The sequence below is a fragment of the Pyrgilauda ruficollis genome, unplaced genomic scaffold (assembly GCF_017590135.1).
Source record: "Pyrgilauda ruficollis isolate IOZ18807 unplaced genomic scaffold, ASM1759013v1 scaffold3, whole genome shotgun sequence".
In the NCBI taxonomy this organism is placed as follows: domain Eukaryota; kingdom Metazoa; phylum Chordata; class Aves; order Passeriformes; family Passeridae; genus Pyrgilauda; species Pyrgilauda ruficollis.
Genome location: NW_024524377.1, coordinates 21,921,643 through 21,933,875, shown reverse-complemented (window position 1 = coordinate 21,933,875; position 12,233 = coordinate 21,921,643). Strand labels below are relative to the sequence as shown.

General features: G+C 40.9%; 1 protein-coding gene across 3 annotated transcripts in view; it reads right to left on the bottom strand.

Moving 5' to 3' along the window:
• ITPRID2 (ITPR interacting domain containing 2) overlaps positions 1 to 12,233 on the bottom strand; it is a 42,738-nt gene that overhangs the window by 9,677 nt on the left and 20,828 nt on the right. For all 3 annotated transcript variants that reach the window (XR_005955562.1, XM_041472847.1, XM_041472846.1), the window contains 6 exons: positions 10,218 to 10,306; positions 5,946 to 7,169; positions 3,303 to 3,383; positions 2,808 to 2,935; positions 1,651 to 1,801; positions 228 to 293 (listed from right to left, as the gene is read on the bottom strand). Coding sequence is in view for 2 of the 3 variants with exons in the window: in XM_041472847.1 (XP_041328781.1) it covers positions 228 to 293; positions 1,651 to 1,801; positions 2,808 to 2,935; positions 3,303 to 3,383; positions 5,946 to 7,169; positions 10,218 to 10,306 (1,739 nt within the window). In the remaining variant the exon portion in view is untranslated. The remainder of the gene's footprint in view (positions 1 to 227; positions 294 to 1,650; positions 1,802 to 2,807; positions 2,936 to 3,302; positions 3,384 to 5,945; positions 7,170 to 10,217; positions 10,307 to 12,233) is intronic.

The following is a 12,233-nucleotide window of genomic DNA, read 5'->3' as shown; positions in this document are numbered from 1 at the left end:
AAAAAACATCTCACTTCCACATATTCCTCTTAAAAGCTAACAAGACTCTACAGCCACTTACACCTATAGTTAAACCTGCTTAAGGAAAATTGCAGCTGTTTTCAACAAAGCTATTTAAGGCAGTAAAGCATTTCTAAAATTATGTGTCAAATTAATCTCCTGCAACGTATTTTAAAGTAAAGCCTTCCTGGTTCTTTTCATCAGTAAAACACAGAGTAAACACTTACTGGTTCAATGACGTTCAATGGAGAAGGACACGACAGATTATCAGCACTTCTGCTTCCATACATACCCTGAAAAATTAAGTTAAGTTAATGTACTTAGGACTTTCTTGGAGCTCTCAGAAACTAGTATTTAAACATGCTGTATCTTAGACAACTTTCTGTAAAACCAGAAAGTTAGAAACAGGAAGTGAAGCTTGTTGGAGAAAGTTAATTTCAGTCATTTTTAAAGCTGGCCCTCTTCTATAAAAGGATTTACAAATAAAAAGTTATTTATATGGTTCAAAGAATGCAAGTTTGGCTTGAGATCACAGTAATACCATATTTTCCTGTTCTTGGGTTTCAATTTTTTTCACCATGACAAAATACTGAAGAGGAAGATGTGGCCTGTGCCTGTGCTGCTTCTAGAGAAGATGATTGGCTAAGAAAGAGAAATGAAACCCAGGAAGAAGATGTGACACTTTTTGTCTGCGCTTCTTTTGTTTGGCTGACGACAGAACCACAGCACAAAAAGCGAGAAACAGTCTTTCGCTGAGTGAAAAATAAGAGAAAGTATATTGCCATGCCACCAATATACACAGACAAAGGCCTTTTATCCCCCTTCTTGTGCTTTTGGGGAGTGTTTGTGGGAGCAGAGCTTCTCCCACTGCTTGTCAGGGAGCCATGTCTTCATCTGAAGGAGCTACAAAAGGCAACAGAGGAAAAAACTCATAAAAATGGGATTTTCATGGGATTTTCCCCTTTTTATTGTTTTGGTTTGGGGTTATTTTGTGTGTGCAGGGGTTTTTGGTGTGGTTTTTTTTGGTTTTGTTTGTTTTGGGGGGTTTTTTGGGTTGTTTTGTTTTTGTTCGTTTTGGGTGGGTTTTTTTTTTTTGGTTGTTGTTTTTGTTTTTGTTCCCACGGACTGGCAGAGCTAGAGAGAAAGCACACCCTGTTTCTTGGGAGAGAAACACTGTTAATGTCTCATTTCTCTGCCCTCATCTCTCAAGAAAATCAGTGTAGAACTCCAGAAAGCCCATCACCATGCTCCAAGGATTTTAGACTTAAGCCCTAGCTACCAAAACTGAAAATTCAGGGTCAAGAAGAGGAAAAAGAAGAAAGCACTGACAGAAGAGGTCTGCCTTTCTCAGCCCTAAAACCCCACAAGATATGTGTTGATATGTATGAACACCAACAAAGTCACATGCCTTTTCCCCAAGGTGAAATACTGACTGAAAATGAGAAAATATGACCCCTGATACCAATGGCATCATTAGATTCCATCCCACTCTAAGAGTTATAACACTTGTGAATTATTATTTGCCCCTGCTCATTGCAGGAGGGTTGGACTAGATGATCTTTAAAGGTCCCTTCCAACCAAACTATTCTATGATTCTATGATGAACATTACACTGAGAAAAAACAATGTCGTTGCAAAACTAATACTTACTATGTGTGCCTGAGGTCTGTAAGGTGAAGACATGTGCAGACTTCTGAGCTGGTCTTCCAAGGCAAGCAGACGTTCTTCCAGCTGCATCTCCAGCTCCTGTAGCTCCATGCGGACGGACTTCCTCAGGCTCTGCAGCTGATCGGCTTCGAATCTACGGCAAGGCATCACAAAAAGAACAAAAGCATTCACTGCACTCAGCTGCAAAGAGGTGAGCAGGACAGTGCCACAGGTAAAGGACTTTGTACAAGGGAATTCAAAGCAGAACACAGAAATGTCAGCTGAATGCCTACATGGCACAGAAGTCTTTTTCCATTTATAGAAAAGATGTATCAGTCCATAGAAAAAACAAAACCACATAGTGTACCACAGAACATTCTCCAAAAATTTTAGCTTTAAATGCAGAAGAAATCAGTATTTCTACATATATCTAATCAAATTCAATTTAAAACTGATAAGAACAAGCACCACAGAGTAATGCAGTAATGACATGTTACTTCTGCTGTGTGGTTATAGATTCCCCAGCATGCACAACTACTTTTTGGCCAGGAAGCCACAGTCTAAGGCAGCCAACTGATTTCAAACATGTTTACTTTTAAAGTGATAGGCCAAGAGCTGATTCAACTAAACTAAATATATAATCAGTTTCAAAAATTGTTCCAGATCTGCTGCTGCTGTAACTCCTGGCGAGCACAACCACTCGGAACCAGAATATGGATGCCATCTGTAGCCTGCTGAGTAGCCACTGAAAGTTGGAAAAGCATCTGAATGCTACGGTTTTCAATCATCATCTATGAAGATGGGAGTGATCTAAAATCAAATTTTTAAGATTTCTTTCCCCTGCAATATCATAGGATATTCCACTCAGTTCAAGTATCCTATGATAGCAACCCTCAAAATCTGCAGCTGTAGAATCACTTTGGAGAAAGGATGCAGAAAAAAAAATTCATTAGTGAGAAATAGGGATTGGAAGAAATAAAGAGTAAAAAACTCTAGAATGAAGATGTATAAAGATATAAATAATGTTTTGGTGAAAAACCTCATCTCCAACCCTGTTCAAATTGAAACAAATAGATTTCTTGCTGATTTCAAGAGCAGTAACACATTTTCTGATATGCCAGAGTATTTTCTCTTTTTTTTTTTTTTAAATGTCATTTTACCTTTCCTCCTCTGTCATGTGCTGATAAACCGTGGTCTGTTGACGTAACATTGTCAATTCCAAATCCATCATTTGGGTTCTGAATAAATTTAGATTTCTCCTCACCACTTGTAGCTCCTGGAAAGTATTCTGGGGAAATAAAAATATAATAATGAATTACATGGGAAAATGAATTAAAGTTAGTTTGGATCCTGTAGCCCCATTTGCCCAGATGAGCCCTTTGAGTTAATAGCACCTCAGCAACTTCAGCACATGATGGAAGCTGCATGTTGTGCCATCATCATGACTCAAGAAAACAGCATTTTCAGTGGTATCATACAAGCAAACACATGAAAGTGTATTTAGATTAATTCCTTTTTAACATTGTTTGCAGGAAGCTCTCTCTTGAGGACAAATACAAGGAACGGCCCAAAGTTAGCACAATCTGTGACACATTTAGGATGTTTCCTTGTATTTTATTTTGACTGAGTACCACTCCATAAACAGGGTCACTTACTTCGTAGAGAGGTAGAATTGATGATCTCTGAGTAGTGTAACCAGTGGCAGCTGAAAGATCCTGACCCCTCATCACTGGGTACTAGGAGGAAGAAACAAACAATTTGAAATGGGAAAGGCATCCTTTCCAGACACTCCAAAAGCAGCCACTAAAACACAACCTTTCTGGCACTGAGATTTCTGAAATCCATGGAAATACTGTCTTGCAAATAGGCAACCTTACAAAATGTCAGCACCACTTCTTAACTGACACGTGCAACAATTTATGCTTGAAAACTTATTAGTCTCAATTGTCTTAGCTAATGACAAAAAGAACAATTCCAAAACCAGAACTGAGCAAATTAAACTGTGTCCCATTTTGAAATCCTGATTATAGCCAAATTTGTCATGGGATTTTCTTAATTTCTTAGTTTGGGAAATTTGTGTTCATTTTGGTTTTCAATCTCACTATGTTGCCTACATCCAAAGACCCCAGCTTGCTAATGATCTCTCATGAAAACAAGATTGAAGAATTTCTATTTGCATGTTGCAACAACATATGGAGCAAACAGATAAAATCCAGGGTTTGTTACATGTAGAGACACAGCACAACAAAGAACAGTGGAAACAGCAAAAATGTTTACCTTCTCAAACATGAAACACAGCTTGTCCAATATAATTTTGAAAGAATTTAAAGGACTATTTATATGCCATGGAAAATGTGAAGCATGTTCACTCATATAGAGAAGTTTTGCTCCAACATGATCACATCAAGGGGATGGGTTTATCTTTCCTCTGCCAGCTTTATCTATTTCCTGTTCTATCAGCAACTTATCTAGTCCTCCTTATTCCCTCTTAAAATCAGAATCATATATTTAAACATCTCAACTTTTTCTTTAGCCATTGAGTATGCTATGTGCCAAACCAATCTCTTCTGCAAGAAGGACCAAGCCCCAAAAATGAAACTAGTTCAGACAAAATATGGTGGAAGAACAACAAGTGGGCTAAATATTATTATCCCCTCCAATGTCTTTTTCTTTTTTTTTTTTTTTTGACTGAACCAGCTTGAGTACTGGACATAATACAGAGACTTCTTTTTCAGCAGGTTCAGTTAGCATGGTATGTGTGGTAGAAGTACTGAGCGCACTGTAACCTTACACAGATCAAGGCTGCAATTGGTACACATGGCAGAATTCTCTAGAGAAGGTTAAGTTCTGCAAACACTCTCTCCCAGGCACACCACAAACAGCACCTTGAGCAATGGTTGACTTAAAACACAGGTGACCACAGCTTCCTGCTGCAGAGCTGGTCACAGTACCAAATCTTGCTCTGAGAAGCAGGGCCAGCTGATAGAACCAAAGGAAGACTGAGCTCACCTCTAACTTCTGACAAGTGGCAAAGTCAATAAAATAACAGGGGCCCAAAAAAGGCCACTACAGCCTCCCACCTGCAATATGGTGCAGGCAGGCGCATGTTTGCTCTTGGGTTAAATGCACAGAAATTTTAGGTCTACAACTGAATAGCATTCACATATTCATACATAAATGAGCACAGTCTGTAACTGCCTTGCCCACACAGCCTCCTGCAGGAGCTTGCAGGATCCTAAGTTGGATCACTACCTAAGAAAACAGCAGAACCAGGATGGCAGAGGAGGAACAGCTGGCAATCGGGAGAGGAGGAGCAGAAGGTGTGCCAGAAATTGGTAAAATTTACGTGCTTGCATTCTCAAGCTTTTCTTCTCTGAGTGATGAGATGGACAAAATTTCACATGCTCTGACAAAATCAATTCTTAATAAAAGACTGATGGTATCAAGAACATGTTGGCTAGCTCCAGAGTGCAAGTGGAAAAGATTGGCATGAAACAGCACAGAAACACACAGAGATCAATCACTGACAATCATTATTGAAGCTTTGTGACTATAAGGAAAAAAATGCACTTTTAACAGCTGGATGAGATGTCAAAGAGAAGAGAAATCAAAGGACTGACAAGACCATTCTGTGATTCTATAAATAGGCATTTTTAAATCTAAATCTAATGATTCTCATCTTAAAACAAAATAATAGCTGATAAAGAGTACACTGTTCCTCCCTCCCAACCAAGCATATCCGTAAAAGCCAAATAAATAAAAAATACTGGAAAAAAATCACTCTAGATCAACTGGAACAAGAAAACATTAAATGCAAAAGGAGTGGAGCATTGAAAAGATGATCATAGAATCACAGAATATATTGACTTGGAATGGACCCACAAGGGTCATCAAAGTCCAGCTCCTGGCCCTGCACAGAACAGCCCCAAGAGTCACACCATGTGCCTGAGAGCATTGCCCAAATGCTTCTTGAACTCCATCAGGCTTGGTGCTGTGTCTTCTGTGGGGAGCCTGTTCCAGTGCCCAACCACCCTCTGGGTGAAAAACTTCTTCCTAATATCTAAATATCTAAATCTCCCACCTTTGAACACTTCAAACTTGCCTGTTTAAACAGAAGCTCCTGAAACAGTAGCAAATCAGACATGAACAAAATATCTTTTTTTTTCCTGATCTAGTATAGTTGATTCTGATTTAGTTTTGCTGAACTACACAAAGGAACATTCAGGTTATCACCTTGGTTTGGTAAGGATAAAATAAGGAGCCCCTTTGTCCAGGGTCAAAACTAGGCTTCCTCTTACCTGCGAGAGGTTCTGCAGAGAGTTTCTGATGTCATGTAGGACCCTGCGTAGCTGCATCTCCACAGTGGAGGGTGGGTTCATGGCAGGAGGACGATGAGGAACTCCATGCCTTGGAAAGAAGGGGCAGCTGAAGGGGGAAAGCATGGCACTGAAGGAAGAGCCAGAGATGTTTGGGATACTGTGGGTGCTGAGCGTCCTCATGTGCTCGCACAGCGGCCTGTCCTGCCACTCCGTGGGGAGGGAATGGAGGGAACACGTGGAGCGGGACATGGCTGCTGGCATGTGCAGGGGGCAGCTCTGTACCCTAGTGGGACTGAGCTCCTCAGACAGCCTGCTGGGGCCAGCCTGGGGCACCTCTTTCTTGGAGGACGAAGGCGCAATAAACAGAGTGGATTTGCACACAGGATGGCTGGAGGCTGCCTCATCCTCACTTCTGTCATTCCCAGATGCTGCTTCCTTGTCCTCCTCCACTTGTGTGTACTTGTAGGTGAAAGAAGGAGGACTGCAGAGAGTCTCTTTTCCTGGAGTTAACTGGACATTCACAGAGGACACCACTTTCACTGGATTCAGCAATGCAGTTGGGAGAGACTGAGACCGCCTTAGAGGATAGCCCGATTCAGCAAACCAGAGTCTCTGTTTCCTCAGAAGATCTTTCGACTTAAGCAGAGTGCACCTGGCCTTGGAGTCAGGTGAGTTGATGATCCTCATCTCAGCTCTTTGCAAGGCAACCTGAACTCTGTCCACAGATGATGTGGAGGAGCCATCACCTTCCAGAGACTGCATTGATTTGAGGATATGGTGTGTGTGATACTGAGGAAACTCAAACACACTGCCTTCCTCCAGCAGGTCTGATTCTTTTTGCTCACTGGAAATGTCTTCCTCTTTAGAGCTAACCTCTCCTTGGACTGTCTCTGATATATGAGATGACTTGCTTTCTTGTCCTTGATTTTGTTCAGTTTTACAGTCACTAATTTTTCTGTCTTCACTCCTTCTGCTATCAGAAGATGCCCCTACCTTTCGTCTCTCTACTTGAGAGATAATATCCTCTTCATCATCGTCATAATCCTCCTCATCATCATCTTCCTCCTCCTCCTCCTCAAACTTATCAAAGCAGGGCAGTTCCTTGGCTATCGGTGTCTTCTGTTCCTCACTGTGCGATGTCACAGTTGTTTCACTGTCACAGCTGTCAGCACTGCTTCCCATGCCCTGCAAAGACTCCTGAACCTAGGAAAGATATAAGCAGAGGAATGAATGTACTGGAGACTCAACTACTGCCTTCTCAGGAGTCAGGCCAAAAGTCCAAGAACACCTTCACTGGAGAGGAGCAGAAAGAATAATGCACTTAGTGTGCACGAAAAACTGTGAAGAAGAACAAAGAAACCATAGTATCAGATACTTTAGGAGTACAATGAAGTATGGCACCAAAAGGAGGTTTTTATTTTTCTAAAGAGAAAATTCTCCACACATACCTTTGATTTGACAATACATTCAATATTCTAAGAAGAATAGAAGTGGCAAAAGTGTAAGAGCAAGAAGAATACAATGCTAGTATTTTAAGTAGTGATGCTAGTATTTTAGGTAGTGACAAACAGATAGCTGGGTCATGGTACAAAGCATTTCCCATTTATAAAGGTTCACAACAGTGAAATGAAGGGTAGCTTTAGGAAATGTACACAGAGAAGTGAGGAGAGCTGCAGACTGTAGTGAAACTGTGTTACAGGACATCACCAAGAATGGGAAAACCAGTCTGCCCATAAACGAAGCCTGTTTAAATAAAGAATTGTTGAAGACTCAGAATATCACATTAGGATGTTAATCTCAGTTGAAGACCACATCCGGTACTATTAGCCCATTCTTCCTTTCTCCTGATACTTCTTCCCCTTTTTATTCTAAATCACAGTTAAACCAGAGCACATAAATGAGGGAGTTGCTAATTTAATAGGTAACAATTGGCAGGAAAAGCATTTAAGAGAATGGAAAAAAGAAGTGATCTATTAATTGTAAAGCATATTCTTGAAGCTGGCCTGACTCACTGCTGTATTTACAAGTGCACAAGACATTTCCCTAAGAGTATGTGGTATAAAGTACACTCTTGGAAATTTATCATAGTTGATGCAGGAAATAGAAATTTTCCCATCTCTACTTTCTGCGGCTTTTGCTGCCATTGGGATATTAATTATTAGTTCCTTCTAAAGAGATTACTTATGATGTTTGTCAGGCAATAGTTCCTTCTCCAACATCTAGAAGATTTCAGCCATGAATGTCATCTTCACAAGTACATATTTAACATTGCACTCACTGGCACAGCTACCAATTATTGTGAAAGAATGTGCATGTTCAGATGGTTTTCAAGTTAAAGGTACTAAATGAGCAAAATATTATAATGTTTAGGTGGGAAATCATGTGGGCTACATGTGTGTCTATCTGTGTCATAATCCTCCATCACATTGTTCAATTATGAGTAAAGCATAAGAACTTGGATGGAGAATTCTGGCTTCTATGGTAACACAAAACCCCTCTGCAGAATACCCTATCTCAATATCAAAATCTCCCTCAGAAATTTTAATTATGGAAGTCAGAGATGAAAGGCAATATGGTTCAAATTTTGAGTTCTCTCCTGAGTTTCAGAGGAAGGCTATGGGTGCTAGAGCCAGTAATTTAACAGTAGATGGCACTAAATTACCATACTTTTAAGAAATACACTCCTCTGTATCCCCTTCATATTTTCACAAGTTCTCTTCTCCAGCTGCCAAGTTCTCATTTTCCCTAGCTGAATCATTCATCCATATTTTCTGAATTCAGCTCAGCACTTGGTCAGAATCAAGGAGTGAAGGTGGCAGAAGAGAGCCTAGCAACTCCATGGCACAAACCTCATGCAGCCTCAATACACCTTTTCAAAACAGCGTAAGAGAACACAGAAAAATCTCTTCCCTTTACAGCCAACACAGATAAACTCCAGCAATATTCCAGTGAAAGGGTACTTAGCTGCAACATACTTTCAGTGGGCTCTTAATCAGGTTACAACCAACATAAAGATCAGGAGTGACCAACTGTCCTCTGAGTCACCTTCTAACATGCCTGTCAACTTCAGTGCATTCACAGCTCTGTAGAGAGCTCAACAAGCATGTCAGATGGTTATGCTCTTTGCAGGGACACAGGATCATTTTTCCCTTTATTCATTTTTACTCCCTTTCTTGCTCTTGGACAGCATTAAGCTGATATTTAAGGGAGATAAAGACTAACACTGACTTGGCTTTTATTTTGGTACTCAGCTGAAGAACTACTAAATCAGAAACCCCAGAATTCCAGCACCAAAATAAAAAAGCAACACTAATGGATGAAGAGGGTAAAAAACTCTTCCTAGTAACTGCCAAACAGCTTTTAAAATGCTTGGTGTGCCACAAGGGAGAAACATATGGTAACATAAGAAACAGTTCAGCAGATACAAGCTATAGAAATGAAATTGCTGGAGATACCCAGAATCCCATCTATTCCTTTGGGCTGTGGTCTACGTCTCAGGAATAGCTGGCCTTGGGAACAGGCCAGCTCAAGGCTTTTCTCTGGCTGACTGACAGGCCAATCAAATCGTGGCTATTACTGTGTGAATGTTTTAGGAGAACCAGGAGAACAGCTCTCCAAAATATCAGATACAATGCTGTGCAAGCATGTGTATTGAGCAGACACCTAAACACCAGGCTGGAACAAAAGCTCTCCCTAAGACACGAGGTCTCTGGTCAGCATCACAGCAATTTCTGGGACAAAGATCAAAGAAACTGGAACAAGAAAGAGCGTGGAAGGTCAAGATCAACTAAAATTAGTCTATTTTCACAGCAAAGCTAGTGTGAAAATGTTTTCATTTTCTGTCGGTTATAATTAAAAAAAAGAAAAAAAAAAGAAAAAAATGCAGGAGGTGGGGGAGAGAAGAACATGGGCAGCGGGAAGGTAAAAATCAGCAGAATAGCTATAATCCTTCAAGACCTTAATCTCTACCCACTACTGAGAGGAACTGACAATGAGAGAAGTTACACCAGTAACAGCAAACAGAATATACTGAATTTACACCTTATTCCAGTCCCAAGTATACCCAGATTAACCTACCAGAAAGGCTTTCAAATTTGAACACAGGGACTTGGCAGGTCCAGCTCTGAAAACTATGATTTTATAGATCTAGACTGACAGTCACAGTAGCAGTCAAACATCAACATCCCTCCTACCCTCCCCTACTGTTTCACACTAATCAGGAGTATTTCAGCCACAGGATGAGAACCTTACCTGAAGCTGACTGAATGGAGAACAGTCTGTAGAGTCCTCAGCAAAGCCACTGCTGTCAGAGTGCTGACTCGCTGTCCTTAAGAGCTGATCTGTTTGAAACAACCAAAACCCAACTGTAATTACTTTACAAATCACAGCCTTTCAAGACCAATCCCATTCAATACCAGCTATCCTTTTACAGCAAAGTAACAATAAATGGTAATACAATTGCTTTTCAGGTTCCAGTTAGAATGAAACAGAAAAACAACTTGTTTGTTTCAAGCAAAATTTCTCTCACCCAAAGCCCAACTTGTGAAACTTCAAGCAACCACTTTTTACATTTTTCCTTCCTGTGCTGTGGGAAAAAACCTCAGCAGATATTCCCACCGTTGGAGTTCTCCTTTCACAAAACTGCATCACTGATTAACTCACATACAGGCAGTGGAAGAGTAGCTTTTGTTTTGAAAAGTACAGATTTGACACCTCTCCTGATCATGCAGATCCTGAAGATCACTGGTCTCCTAGCAGCCTACACCACCCCGTACACCCAAAGGGACAGCACCACATGGGCAGAGAGGGCCACGTGGAGGACTGTGCCAGCTGCTGGAGAGGGTCTTCCACTGGGTTAGTGGACAAATGCAGAACATCCCTTACACATCAATGGGCAATCTGCCAAAGCACATTCCCAGTGCTCACTTTATACACGAGATAAGAGCCTTCTGCTTGTTCCTTTCTACTCTCATTAGGTAAGCATTAAAATAGCCTAAAGAGGCTCTAAAACCCTAAGTGCTTCCCAGGAGTGATTTCCTCTGGTGCAAGCACTGCACTCACTAAGCAGCTTTGCAGGGAGATTTCAGCAAGCTCTGCAGCACACTATTGCATGTATATCATTCCTGACTGGACACAGGAAGCACCCAAGTGCAATGTTTACCTTATGGCACCAGAAACATTTTACTCAGCCTGAGGTGGGCAACAACTTTATCTCACCTTTAGATCTCAGCAGAAGTATAAAATCTCAGAGATGGGAAGTAAGTACAGTGGCCTGTAGCCCCAGACCCCTGCCACCTTCTCCTCTCAAGCCTTAGGCGAGAGCTTGCTGCTGTCTTCTCAAAGGCTCAATGCAGAATTTTGCCCCAGTTAAATGTAGTAATATAATTAATCCCAGTTCACAGCTCAATGCATTGGCATGCATTATGAAAACTGTTGAATATTCACAACTAATTTTTTTTTAGTATTAATTTTGATAAACATTTTACCAACACAGAAGTAAGAGCCTGCACCGCCTGTGAACACCAGTAGAGGCAAACTGCCCACTAAGCTTCTGTATCAGTGATGTCACACAGCTTTTAGGGAGTGCCTTTCAAATTGTGCTGCTGCTCTGTTATCATGGTAGCCACAATATCCTGCGATGACAAACAACTTTTCTACCTCAAGACAGACTCCCCACCCAGCTCCCAGTAAGGACAATGGAAATTACTTCCCTGAGAACTGGATCTTATTAACTGACCAGTTCACTTAATACAGCTGAAAGAGCAGCCATGAACAGCCTGCCACTACAGCTGAAGCTGGGGGGAAGCTCTTACCTTCCCCAAGGTGAATAGTTATATAATTTTGTTGCCAGACACTTCAGCCTCCTCTGTCTCTTATCTGGTGAATTTTAATAGAAGAGAAAAAAAAATCCACTACTGGTGAAAGCCTTAGCCTCTCTTAAGGAAGAGATCCCAATTAGTTCAGATAAAGCAATTCACCAGTGCATGTGCTGGCATCTGTTTTCATGTGCATGAACTTCATTACTGTTCAACAGAATACTGACCTGCCCTTCTGCTTCCTTCTCAGTCAGTATTTCCTTTTCAGCTATAGAAAGGAAAATTTCATCTATACGTTTTCTGAAATCAATTCTTGGGCTTTTCAGAGACACAGTACTAAAGTTAAAATCAGTCTTTCAGATAATTTTCTATAGCATTGGTTATTTATGGACATGCTTTAACAGCCTCACAGGATAGATACCACCAGGCAAGGGATCAGCCTACAGCAGTC